The 14,219-nt window shown below is 36.4% G+C and overlaps 1 protein-coding gene across 1 annotated transcript; it reads left to right on the top strand.

The window, feature by feature from the left end:
* The first annotated feature begins 9,573 nt into the window (after nt 1-9,573).
* On the top strand, nt 9,574-10,795 carry LOC125588536. Its single transcript, XM_048759933.1, has 5 exons — nt 9,574-9,660; nt 9,734-9,853; nt 9,997-10,116; nt 10,267-10,452; nt 10,655-10,795. The coding sequence occupies exons 1-5, from the start codon at nt 9,574-9,576 to the stop codon at nt 10,793-10,795; spliced, it is 654 nt and encodes a 217-aa protein (XP_048615890.1).
* Nucleotides 10,796-14,219: the final 3,424 nt, after the last annotated feature.

Below are 14,219 nucleotides of genomic sequence, written 5' to 3'. Positions count from 1 at the left end.
TGAAAAAGAGCAGAGAGAAAAGGGCCAAGTGGAAGATCAGATGATCCCTCACATTGACACGTTTTTAGCACGGCTTCAGAGTTTTTCTTTTTCCTTTAAATTATTGTTTTTAATCTCGTTGTCCCCTTACTTTATTTGCCCTATTATTATTGCTCCTTTGTAACGCAAAAACAATGCCATTTTTTATTATTATTCACTGGCTACTTACGTGTCTTCGTAAAGTGTACTTGACACGTGTATCTCTGTTATGTTAAGTCAGAGTCAGAGGAACGGCTAAGGTTCATCGTAATCAGGTCCTACAATGGTACCAGTGTAACATCCTAAGATACGTATGATACAGCATCCAATACTTTTTCAGTTCGAACAATAATACCATTACTTTATGAACAAGTGTACCAGTGAGAATTGTTTAAGGTTTGGTTTAAATTAGTGATTTAGATGGAACATGGTATTTAAAATTCGTTATATTCTGGTTACCTAGATTATTTTTATTTTATTTAAATATAAAAAAATAGCCGTTTGATAAATAAAAAATATAGTCTTCTGTTAGAGAGACAAAACTCTTTCAATCTCTACCCTTTTATCAAATCATATATCTTTCAGAAGGTTAGAGATGAGATGAGTTCGGTTCCCGTGTGATCGGGTTTAGCTTCCGGAAACGATGGCTCCTTCAGTTTCGTTTGCCGGCTTCTGACTCCGGTGTCGCTCCTTATCCCTCGGGGTTGACGGCTGGCTCCTCGCCGGTTCATCCGGCGTTTATATATAAATGCTGACGGTGGCAGTGGTTAGAGATCTACGGTTCCTGTAGTTTCCTCCTTCCGATTGACTCTCCTTCCTCCATCCTATGAAAAACGAAGGATGAAGGATCGATTGTCGTCGATTTGTATTTTTATGAATCGTAGATCTGGTGGTTTCGATTTGTGTGAGGTGGCTTGGGGTGTTCGGAAGAGATTCCGACATAAGTCGATGGATGCTATATGAGAACTTCCAATACAGTTGTTGGATGTCGTTCTTTGGTTGTGGTCTTGATCCCGGTTGAATCCAGTGTGTTAGCTGATTTGGTTTGGTCCAGTGACGACGTTTCCGGCGGTGAAGATGGTGGAGGCTCCGGAAACACGTGTCTTCGTCTTAGCATTCGGTGCAACACGTACTGATGTGTTGTCACGTTTGTGTAGGTTGGGCCAGTGTTGGGCTAGTCTGTAATTTGGACCAGTGTTGGGCTCGGGTTGTAGTTTATGTTTGGGTTTGGTTGTTGGAACCCTTTTTTTTTGGGCTGTTTTATATAACAAACTTTTTCAATAAAATTTTAGATGGCAAAAAAAAATATAAATAAAAAATATAAACTTATATATATTATCACTTTTTAGATAGTGCTAGATGCGATTAAACATACGGAAACATGTAGATGTTTCGTTAGAGTAATATTGTATGAAGAGATAGATGGACATATGAATCACTTGGAATATCAGGAAGAAAACAGATTTACCGTTTACGCATTTTAACTCAACATGATATGATTTGAAAATCTTAAAATCTTGACATTTCTCCTGAACATACTTAATGACATGTATAAACATTTTATTCAGATCTCGAGAACCTATCTTCTGGATTAGTTTTTACTTATCAAAGTACCTTCATTGTGAAAAAGAAACACTTTGTGCTAGTTATGGATATGAGGATATCGCATATTAATGGATCCAACTCCTCTCCTAACCCTAATCCGACGTGATCTTGATCGCATAAAACCAGATAATTTTAGTATAATCTTAAGGGCTACCCATTGGCTTGAGGTAAGTAAGGTACGTAGTCCCCACACGCCAGCTCAGGACATCTCTCCGTTAATTACGAAAATGGCCTCAAAGAACTGTCCCGGGAACGTGAATCATGTCAGAGATTGGACAAGTAACACGTGTCCAAGTGGGTGTGTAGATCCTTGCGTATCATATATGATTATATTCCCAAATGATATTTTCTTCTTCACGATAGATGTTTAATTTTACAGTAGTGATCTGTAATATGTATACGCTCTCAGAAATTAATTTGTCTAACCACATACCGAATCGAAATACCCGAAACCGGAATAATTTGGATGACCTTCTTTGCCTCTACATTTTTTGCCCATTCTGAACACTAGGTATGAATATTAGACCACTAATGTAACTTGAATAAATCTTCGGTAACAAAATCCTATCTATATTTTTTTAAAGACATGTAGGAGCATTTTAAAGAAAAAGAATTATTCAGTTTAATAATTAAATTTATATACTAATATTAAATATTTTATGAATTTAATTAGAAGAAAAGAGAAGTATCTATAAAAAATGCACTTAAATCATAGCATTTATTTTATAAAAGAATACATCTCTTATAAATAACATTCTTCAATTAATTTCAGTTACAAAAAAAAAACAGTTCTTCAATTAAAAAGACAGTGAATGTTATTAGAAATGGTTGTGAGAGAAATGAAAACTGTTGTGCTTGAAATTTTTGATTCATTCGCAATCTGTGTACAGTCCTTCGAGATTAATTTCCATATCAATGAATTCACCTCTTAGAATAGACTTTAGTTCTCTGTTTTTTTTTTGAAACAAAGAATAGACTTTAGTTCAAACAACTATGATTACATCCTTAAAAAGTAACTATGAATACAATCTACCTTTTCAATTGGTAGTCGATTGAATGGTTGTGAGAGAAATGATAATAAGATGATAATCTACCTTTTTATCCTCTTAAATTTTATGGTTATAGTCATTTCATATATAGTTTCGTGTTAGTCTAAAGATCTTAAGGAAATAGTTAAAAATGAATATTTCTTGGAAAATAAGCTATGTTGACACATATTCTAGGGAAAAAAGGTAGGTGGGAATTCGATGGAGAAAGGAATGGAATCAAATCTAGCAAAATCGTTGACGTGTAAGAGATTTGTATTCCAAACCTGGAGACGAGAGAGGTTTCACATTCGCATAATTGTTGTTTTCTCTTTATCAAGCAATGCTATATTTATTTTTGTTTACTTCTTTTTATAACCGCTAATTTAATTTTAATTACATATGTACATCATTCTCTTTTTCTTTACAAATTAACAATACTTGATTGTTTCAAATTATTAATTTTCTTGAAAGGGATTGATTCGCAATGGAACAAATCATAGGATATACCTTCACGTATTCATAAGAGGAAACTTTATTCAACCTTAACAGAAAACTGATGAAACAAAACAAAGATCATGCAGTGATGCCTCTTATTACTCTCTTAGAGGTTCTTCTCTGCAACATGAACCGAATTACAATGCAAGTTTGGCTAGCTAAACCAGATATAAACCGAGACATGATGTAATAAAACTATACGCTCTCTTTTAAGTAGGTGTAACATGCAAGAAGCTAACATGTTGCACTGGACGAACCAGTAAAGACACATGATGCCGGAGATCAAATTGCACCGACTCTTTCATCGCCTGAGTTAAATGTGCGGTTTGATATCAAGGAAACAATACATAAAATGTACACACTAGACCATTTTATGTATTGTGTTGCATTGATATGGAGATATTAGTAACTACTCGCTACAAGAAAACATCGTAATTCTGACGGACATTCTGATAGAAAATGAGATCCTCGGAATATTCCGACGAATTTCCGAGGAAATTTCGAGAAAACCCAAAATTTGGGTTTCCTCGGAATTTCCTCGGAATATACCGATGAAATACCGAGGAAGTCATATTCTTCGGAAAACACCGACGAATATTCGAGGATATATTATACCCGTTAGAGAGCCGTTGGGGATTTTAAAAATTCCGAGGAAATTCCGAGGAAAGAGCCGTTGCCGTCGGTATTCCGTCGGAATTTCCTCGGTACTGTCGGGCATTTCATCTATAAATACCCGCACCCCCCCCCCCAACCTCTTCATTCACTCCATTTCTTCATCCTCTCACATACTATATTTACACACGAATTTGATTGAAAAAAACATGTCTTCTTCAAATTATTATCGTTCTTGGATCGATCGACCTCATTTGGATCCGAACACGAGATTGCTTACAGAAGAATACCAATGAGGTATAACCGAATTCATGGGGTTAGTTCAACGACAACCGGAATAAAAAACGGTTATATTAAGATGTCCTTGCTCTAATTGTAAAAATAGAAAGATTATTAAAGAGTGGGATGTTTGGACTCATCTATATTTGAATGGGTTTACACGAAGTTACAAAATTTGGTATCATCATGGAGAAACTGATTATGAATATGGTAGTACTAGCGAACCTCAGTCTGCGGTTAGGTTAGAAGAACCAATTAGAATGGATGTAGATTATGGTGTAGGTACTGAGCAGATGGTAAATGATCATTTTAGAGGGGAAGATTTACCCAATACAGAAGCTATGAGATTTTATGATATGTTGGATGCTGGAAAGCAACCCTTGTACGAAGGTTGCAGAGATGGTCATTCAGCTTTATCATCTGCAACAAGACTGATGGGCATTAAAACATATTATAATTTGGCTGAAGACTGTGTGGATGCGATTGTTGATTTTGTAAAAGGTATTCTACCTGAGGATAATGTAGCCCCTGGTTCATAATACGAGGTTCAGAAACTGGTAGCTGGTCTTGGTTTATCGTATCATGTAATAGATGTATGCAGCGATAACTGCATGATTTATTGGAGGGCGGATGAAGAGCGGGTTACATGCAAATTTTGTGGAAAGGCTCGTTATAAAGATACGAGTGGAAGAGTTCTAGTGCCATTTAAAAGGATGTGGTATTTGCCTTTGATGGAAAGGTTGCAGAGGTTGTATCAGTCTGAACGCACAGCGCAACCAATGAGATGGCATGCGGAGCATTCAACAAATGGTGAGATTAGACATCCTTCAGATGCAAAAGCGTGGAAGCATTTCCAATCAAAATATCCCGACTTTGCGTATGAGAGAAGAAATGTCTACCTTGGATTATGTACTGATGGTTTCAGCCCATTTGGCAAGAGTGGAAGACAATATTCTCTATGGCCAGTCATTCTTACACCATACAACTTACCGCCAAACTTGTGCTTGCGATGAGAGTTTTTGTTTCTCTCCATTCTCGTTCTCGGACCAGAGCATCCTAAGAGATCACTTGATGTGTTTCTTCAGCCACTAATATATGAGTTGCAACAACTATGGGCTCAAGGTGCTGAAACATACGATGTTTCATGTAAAGAAAACATTCAAATGCGGGCAGTACTTATGTGGACAATAAGTGATTTTCCAGCATATGGTATGTTATCTGGATGGACAACGCATGGAAGGCTATCATGTCCATATTGTCAAGATGACACAGATGCTTTCCAACTAAAGAACGGAAGGAAAACATGTTGGTTTGACTGTCACAGACGATTTCTACCACCTGATCATCCATACCGCAGGAGTAAGACTTCGTTTACGAAGAACAAGCAGGTGTTTGATGGTCCACCTGAGGAAGTCAGTGGGAAAGATTTGTTGAAGCAGTTTAGGTATTTTGATGCAGAAAGGACGCCAGATGTAGGTGGACATGAAAAAACATTCGAGTCAGTGCGGTTGGAGAGCTACATAACTGGCACAAAAAGAATATTTTCTGGGATCTGCCATACTGGAAGGATCATCTCGTGAGGCACAATTTAGATGTCATGCATATTGAGAAGAACTTTTTTGACAATCTCATGAACACGATCCTTAACGTTCAAGGTAAAACAAATGATAATTTGAAGTCAAGACTGGATTTAGTCGATATATGTGCTCGTTCAGAACTTCATGTTGATGAGAATGTTAGGGCTCCTTTTCCCATATACCGACTTGATGCAGAGGGAAAAGATGCGTTCTTTGATTGGATTTCAAACGATGTGGAATTTTCAGACGGTTACACATCTAATTTGCGTAACTGTGTCGACAGAAAGGAAAGAAAGTTTATTGAAGAGTCACGATTGTCATGTAATGATGCAGCGCCTCCTTCCGTTTGCCTTCAAGGAACTATTACCACAGAATGTTCATGAATCAATTGCAGGGATTAGTGCTTTCTTCCGCGATTTATGCACGAGATCAGTGACTCTTGAAGGTATTGAAAATTTGAAGACTAACATAGTCGTGATTCAGTGCAACCTTGAGAAGATATTTCCTCCATCATTTTTTGATGTTATGGAGCATCTTGTTATTCACCTGACAAGAGAATTGGAACTTGGTGGTCCTGTGCAGTATAGATGGATGTATTTGTATGAGCGGTATATGTACCATTTGAAGAAGATGGTGAAAAATTATAGTAGGGTGGAAGGTTCTATAATCGCACAGATGATAAAGTCAGAAACTTCAAACTTTGCCGAATTCTACTTTCCAGCAGAAGTGCAGATCAAAAACAGAAGACCTGCTCGGCATGATGATAGAGGCGAACGGGCAACATATCATGTTACGGTTCCAGACATCTTCACAGATTTTGGACGACTTAGCGGAAAACTAAAGGACCGTCGACTTACTGAGCAGGAGCGCAGTCATTTGCAAACATATTTGCTCACCAACTGCGAATATGTTCTTCAATATGAGAGGTAAATAAATTAGCTTACAAATTTTTATTTTAACAAGTTAAAATTTAAATCTTAATTAATTATATTATTGTCTGTACAGGATTTTCATGGCAGAAAAGCGGTTCGAATATAGATACACCACAGAAGAGGAACTTGAAGAACTGAAGCAGAGAGAATTTTCTGGATGTATGCTTACTTATGTGAGTGCTTTAAACATATTAAAATATTATTTATCACATATTTATACTAATTCACATATATTGATATAACATATATATGTGCTATTAATAGGTGTCTGCTGGTATGACCAGAGGAGAAATATTTGACGATTGGATACGCGAGATGGTGCGTGGAGCAGAGTATGTTGTGAAGTCATATCCGAGATTTTGTACTCGAGGATATGCATTCACAACTCAAAAGAGGAGACGTTCGAGTACGACTTATGATGCTGGCGTTTGTTCTGCATCTGGAAATTATGTATACTACGGAAACATACGGGAGATTATGGAAATCAAGTATCCGGGCATGGTTGGATTGCGCTGTACTGTTTTCTATTATGATTGGTACGACAACACTCCAGATCGAGGTGTGAGAACAGATGCATTTGGTGTTACATCAGTACATTCGAGGCGAAAGTTGCAATATTATGATCCTTTCATTCTTGCTTCTCAGGCCGATCAGGTAATTAAATATACATATATCAATTATTCATAATGATTCATCATCATGTATATTAATAAGACTTATATACAAATTAAATAATTTTTTTAATGTTACAGGTTTGTTATATCAAGTACCCCCGGGTTAGGAACAGAGATGATCCATGGGTCACTGTTACATCACTCAACCCGAGAGGCCGAGTTCAGGGAAGTTCTGAGCTGGAAGACCCACTACAACCAAGCACATCCGGTAACTTAAGTGCAGCAGAAGATTTAGCTGCAGTTGGCCTTGTAGTCGATTTAACCGACTTTGGAGAGGAAGCAGTCGTTCACGTAGAGGATGAACAAGAGATTGGAGAGTTTCACCAAGATCCAGATTCAGATTCATCTGGTGATGATGACTCGGAAACAGAGTAGCATCGCCTTTTTTTTTAATATAAGAATACCGAGGAAATTCCGAGGGATAATAGGATTTAGGGATTTCCTCGGAATTTCCTCAGAATGGTCCGAGACTTTTCCGACGATTTAAGGCTTTTCTTTTAGGGTTTCTGTTTCCTCGGAAAAGCCTCGGAATATTCCGAGGACATTTCGAGAAAATCCAAGTGTTCCTCGGAATTTCCTCGGAATATTCCGAGGCTTTTCCGATGAAATAGGGTTTTTAAACCGAAAACAACGTTTTACGGTTTGAATAACACTTATATAACCCTTATTAAGTGTCTTAGACTGATTATGAAGTCAATAACACTTATATAACCCTTAATAAACATTTTTCCGATTGTATGAACGAAATCCCCACAACATAAGAGAAACACTTATACACTTTAATGAACGGTAAAGGGAATACTTACAATTCGTTTTGAAATTCTGTTATTTCATAGTCTATGATTATCTATATAAAGATTCCTCAATGGTATGTATTGCATTTGTATAAGAAATGATATAGGGCAAAAAAATTTGATGTTTTGAAACCCCAAACATGTGTTCCTCGGAATTTTCTCGGAATATTCCGAGGAAATTCCGAGGAACAATTTAAACCAATAGAAATACATGCATATGATATTCTTTTTCCTCGAATTAATGAAATATCCGAGGAAATTCCGACGGATATTTAAGTGTCCGTCGGAATTTCCTCGGAATATTTTTATTTACCCGGGTAAACCAGCCGCCAAATATTTCGCGAAAATTGAAATTGAAAATACCGAGGAAATTCCGACGGATAGCTTCCGTCGGACCCTAGGTTTTATAAAGACGAAACACTTCTTCTTCCCCATTTCTCTCTTCTTCCTCTCCGGTGAATCCTCTCTCCTCTCCGGCGATCTCTCCCTTCTCTCGCGACGATCTCTCCGGCGAATCCTCTCTAAACCTACACAAATCATGTAAGGACCCTATCCCACTCTCTTAGGATCTATTTGTTAGGTTTTTGTGTAGATTTGATAATTTTAGAAGTTTTTTGATAAATTTTTGTTAGGGTGATTGGTTAGGATTGTGATTTGGTTGTGTAATAGGTCTAGAATTGTGATTTGGTTGGATAATTTGTTGTGTTGAATTGATTTAGAATTTTTTTAATAAATTTTTTATTATTTTTGTATTTATAAAATCGATTTTTGTATATAAATTCGATTTTTGTATTTTACAAAACGTTTTTTGTATATAAATTCGATTTTTTGGATTTTACAAAACCTTTTTTTGTATATAAATTCCATTTTTTTGATTTTACAAAACGTTTTTTGTATATAAATTTGATTTTTGGATTTATAAAAGATTATTTCATATTTATAAAAATATTTATATTTATTAAAACTAATTTTGTATTTATAAAACATTTTTTTTATTTATAAACACTATTTTATTATTTTTGTATTTATAAAAACTATTTTTAAATATGTTTTTTTTAATTTATATATTTATTATAACTAATTTTAAATATTTTTTCAATTAATATTTTTTTAAACTATTTTTAAATATGTTTTTTTTAATTTACAGGTCTACTGGTGATCAGACCCGGTCTCGATCTCGTCGTTCCTCACCACGAGGTCGTAGTGGTACGGGGAGCCACTCTCAGGGTTTGTCCAGCCACTCTCGGGGGTCGAGCAGCCACTGTCGGGATTCTTCATTTTCCGCTCCGGTTTTTGCTCCCGCTGCTGCACCCCCTCCCGTTGCTGCACCCCTCCCGCTCCTCCAGTCGTTCCGGAAGTGATGACTGTTGCCCAGTTGGTTCAACAGCCCGGTCGTGAGCATCTTCCCTATCTCACTCCGTGTCCAAATGGACGACGTCAAACATGGTAATTAAAAGTCTTTTTTTTCCTTTCATTAAAATTTGATTCATTATTAATAAATATTTTCTTATATTAGGTTCAACCGATCCGGGAACGGGATCAGCGCATGGATCAACAATATGATGTACTCGAACCTCAGCAAGGGATATCCGACTTTCACTCACTTCCCTGCCGAGGACCAGGAGATGTGGTTTCGTCAGTTTGCGGTAAGTGTTCTAATTTTTTAACTTATATTTTTAATCTTTAATATAAAATTTCTACAAATTGTGTTTTTTTCAGCAAGAGTTCACCTGGAATTCCGATCACACAAACTTTATCCCTGACGCCTTCGTCCATAAAGTTATGGACAACTATGGGAAGCAGATCTACGAGTGGAAGCAGAAGTGGCTCATCAACCAGGTTTTTTTAATTTATTAAACAATTTTTTGAATTTATTAAACTATTTTTGGATTTATTAAACTATTTTATATTTTTTTTATTAAAAAGTCCCGAAGTCGATCAACAGCACGGTCTGGGAGGAGTTGTGTGTGCATTGGGATAAGGACGAGACGAAAGCTACCTCCGTGACCAACTCCGCCAACCGCAAGAGCGATCGTGGCGGGAAGGGCATGTACAAGCACAATTTGGGTGTCCAGACTATTGCCACTCTGGGGGATCGCTTGGTAGGTTCAATCTTTTATTTTTTAATTATTTAAGTATTTTTATTTTATTTTTTATGCATTTCTTCTAATTTCTAATGTTTGTTTAACTTTTGTTTTTTTCAAGGAGGATAAAAATGATGCGAGTCGGTTGATGATTTCGTCCTAATGAAGATGGCGCATACCAACAAGCACACCGGAGAGATTGATGATGGTGTTGTGAGGGATGTGCTCAGCCTGATCGAAACTCAGAAGGAAGACGAAGAGACCCTTCTATCTCAGCTTCAAACCGACCTGGACGCCACTTCGACGGCTTCGACCAACTTGTCCCGGATTCGAATATACGAAATCGTTGAATCGGTATGTTCTTTATAAAAAAGTTTAATTCATTTATTTCTTTATTTTCATTTTATCATATTTTCTATTATTTAAATTTGTTTATTTTCTATTTCAGTCGGTTCCAAAGAAGAAGGGACGTTTGGTCGGTTTGGGTCGTCGAGCCCGGTCGGTTCCTCCTTCTGCACCACAGCCCTATGTTGATCCAGAAGTGCTTATAGACCAGTTGAAGGACAAAGATGACCGCATAGCTGCGTTGGAGCAAAAGATGGCGGATCAAGAGGCGGGATGGGAGGCAACGAGGAAGCAGAACGAGCAAATGATGGAGATGATGAAGATGATGTACCCGAACGAGCAGTTCCCGTAGTTTCTTTCTTTTTTAAAAAAAAAAACTCTGAATGTTTTATTTTCGTATGTACAACTTTGAATATTATCTAATATGTTTTCTATTTCAATTTTAATTTTATATTTTCGAATTTCAATTAAAAAAAATAAATTTTTAATTTAAAAAAAAAAATTATTTTCGGGAATATTCCGAGGAAGTGTATCCCTCGGGTTATTCCGACGACAACTTCCTCGAAATATTCTGAGGGCATATCTCCTCGGAATATCCCGACGGATACACTTCCTCGGAATATTCCGACGGCAAAGGTTTCTCTGAATATTCCGACGGCCAAAGTTCGTCGGAATATTCCGACACCTCTTTTCTCTCGGAATGTTTCCGAGGACCGTTCCATCGGAATTATCCGAGGAGATACCGACGAACAGTCCTAGGAAATGTTTCTTTGGAATGTCCTCGGAATCTTTAATTATCGGTATTCCCTCGAAATTTTCCGAGGAAATTCCGAGGAAAATTTGCTTTCTGACGAGAAATTTCCGACGACCATTCTCGTCGGTATGTTTTCGGAATACCGTTATTCCGAGGACATACCGGCGATATTTGTCGTCGGAATACGGGTGTTTTCTTGTAGTGACTGGTTCTAATGGATCACTCCGAGTTGCTTATTATATCAAAAAGACTTGAAGAAGGTCATAGCTGACCTCGAGTTGTGAATAAGTATTTGACATTTCATCCTTCAGCTTACCAATCTGATAAAATACAAGATCCTAGTATCAAGTACTTGACCTTGGTGTAAACTATTAGTTTGAATCTTTCCTGAGAAAGCCCAAGAACCTATATATATATAGCAAATATGGGACCGGGAGATTGTGAAATAGAAAAAAACATTACGTTGGAATGAAGATACGTGGTTGTTATCAGGTAAGATGACCAATAATGTCTCAGTAACTCTTGTATTGATGGAACCTTCTGGTTTTAATCAACTGGTCTAATCTCCAAAATGGATTTGTTTTTTTTGGGTCAAAAAATGGATTTGTTTTACATCCACAAGTTTCACTGACATTTATCTTTAATTCCCTTGCTCTAGGTTCATAGAAGACGTTTTCCTTGCTGATATTGAGAGTAATCATGAGGTTACTGATACCAAACACTAAATGGTGTGAGGGTTAACAACGCATCTAGCATCAACAGTGAAAACCTTTTATTGAGACCTTGGTCGAAAGTGGTGCTGTAAGGAATTTTTGTGGTGCTTGAAGATCATCCATTTCTGCTATCTGGGACATTCTCTCCAATACCTCCTGATTAGCGTCTTTGGTGGTTTCACCATCAAATTTGCTTACTATCAGGGGTTAACAGAGATGAACAGCAAGGTCAGACGAGTATATATAAAGTGTGGCATTGGCCACGCACAGAGGAAAGCAAAAGACAGAACATGACAGAGTAAAACAGCAAACCTTGTTTAACCGTCCTAGAGCCATGCATTCAACACCCCTTGTATCTTCTGAATCAACAACTGCTTTCCAATTTACAGGAATAAGTGAGTTTCGTTGTATAACTACTACCAATGACTTGATATGAACCTTTCTTCACACAAAAATTAGTTAGAAAATTTATGCTAAGCTTCCTCTTAATTCTAAGCTTTCTTTATAAATCAAGATTAATTCTTGGAAGCTTTCTTCCTTTTTTTTTTTTTGAACACAAGAAGCTTTCTTCCTATTAATCGAAATCCTGTATATAGGGATACAACTTAATAGCAAAACGAAGAAGCTTATACCTAACGTAAAAGAAACGTTAAAACTAGTTGTAAAAAGAAATCAAAATTTTTTTAGCTGTAAATCTTAAATCTACAGTCTCGTATCATACCAAAAAGGTCAAAAGGCCAAATACATATTCACTCTTCGTGAACTAGCTTACCGCTATACAAAATTTATTCAAAGAAGGTGCTCAGAGATGTTTACCAATGCTTCTGCCTTCCAATACAACAAGTCCACAGCATGACGATTATTAAGATCTTGCAAAAGTGATCTTCTATTACATTGACCATTCTAAGGTAGCGAGGTTCGACAACTTCCACTGTGCCATATCACGCTGGCTCGTAGTTCTGTGTTACCAGAAATCAGCATAAGGTATTATGATCAGAACTGAGATATGGAAGTTTTCCAAACCCTTCACATAGCCTCATGCAGTGGCAGTTGATTTACCATAAGATGATGAGTGTAGTCATCTCCCTGGCCAGCCACCATGTGATCAAGAGATGGATCAAACCGTCTATTCTACAAGACATTCAAATCAGAACAATAATAATAGGACACAGGTGTAAGGATATTCTTCTCAGCAAATATCTGGAAGCGTAACAAAGATACCATATGTGAGGAAAGGACATGAACATTGAAATATATTCTTTCAACTTATTTACTTACATATTTAAACTTTAACCCCATTCACCATATAAAACTTATCCCAACCCAGCTCATGGATTTGGATTTAGAAACTTATAGCACTTTACATCAATGACAAACATAGTGAACCAAAAGATCTCACCTGAAAATTTATCTCAGGGTTCAAGTTAAATGACACCCTATTTGTCTGAAAGAAAAAGTGTGAAGAAAGTGTTCACTAAACCAGATGAAATGTCGCATGATATACGTCAGCCAAACACAACTAAGTGTAGCTCCAAGTCTGCAATACTGAGTTGCTCAGAAGAGGTCGAGACAGCTGATTTCTTAGGACCATCTTCACATTTGGCTATTCATAGCAAAAACAATTGCAATAAACCACAAAAAGTAATGTCAACTTACTGAATGAAACCACGGCATACATGCATGTCCGGATCAAATTTTCAAAACTCAAAGATATGACTCCTTCCTTATGATGATTATGATTTACTGGATACGCTTTAAAAACTTTCACATATCTGTATTTGTTTTAGCTTTCACCATAAAGGCTAACAACATGGTGTAAAGAATACATACTTTTGAACTTTTGATGTTATGAGTCTGCACTTTAAGCTTTGAAACTGATTAAAAATCTAAGTGGGTGTATTCAAGTAGGAGTTTAAGATTTATATTAAAATAACAAATTCACTGTTATTCAAACAAAGATTTTAATAAATAATTCAAACAAAGATTTTAATAAATACTTTAAAATTCAGTGTTATTAAACTTATATTTTATAAAACACTATGAAAGTTTTTAGAGTGTTTGAAAGAGATTTCTTAATTATAAAAATAAAAATCTCAATCTCATGGTTTTAGATAAAATTCTAGAATTTAACCAAAATCACACCAAATTCTAATATTCATCTAAAACTCACTAAAACTTAAAGCATTTCAAATTTCCGATTCTAGAGTTATTTAACCAAAATCACACTGAATTCTAATATTCATCTAAAAACTCACTAAACTTAAATCACTTCAAATTCCAGATTCAAGAAAAACCGAGAAAGGTGAACA

This window comes from Brassica napus, chromosome C6, assembly GCF_020379485.1.
Source record: "Brassica napus cultivar Da-Ae chromosome C6, Da-Ae, whole genome shotgun sequence".
In the NCBI taxonomy this organism is placed as follows: Eukaryota; Viridiplantae; Streptophyta; class Magnoliopsida; order Brassicales; family Brassicaceae; genus Brassica; species Brassica napus.
This window is presented reverse-complemented; position numbering and strand designations above follow the sequence as displayed.

Coding starts and splice junctions, on each gene's coding strand:
- LOC125588536 (XM_048759933.1), top strand. CDS start 9,574: ATGATGTACTCGAACCTCAGCAAGGGATATCCGACTTTCACTCACTTC. Junction 9,854..9,996: donor AGAAGTGGCTCATCAACCAG/GTTTTTTTAATT, acceptor CATTGGGATAAG/GACGAGACGAAAGCTACCTC. Junction 10,453..10,654: donor TATACGAAATCGTTGAATCG/GTATGTTCTTTA, acceptor CTTATAGACCAG/TTGAAGGACAAAGATGACCG.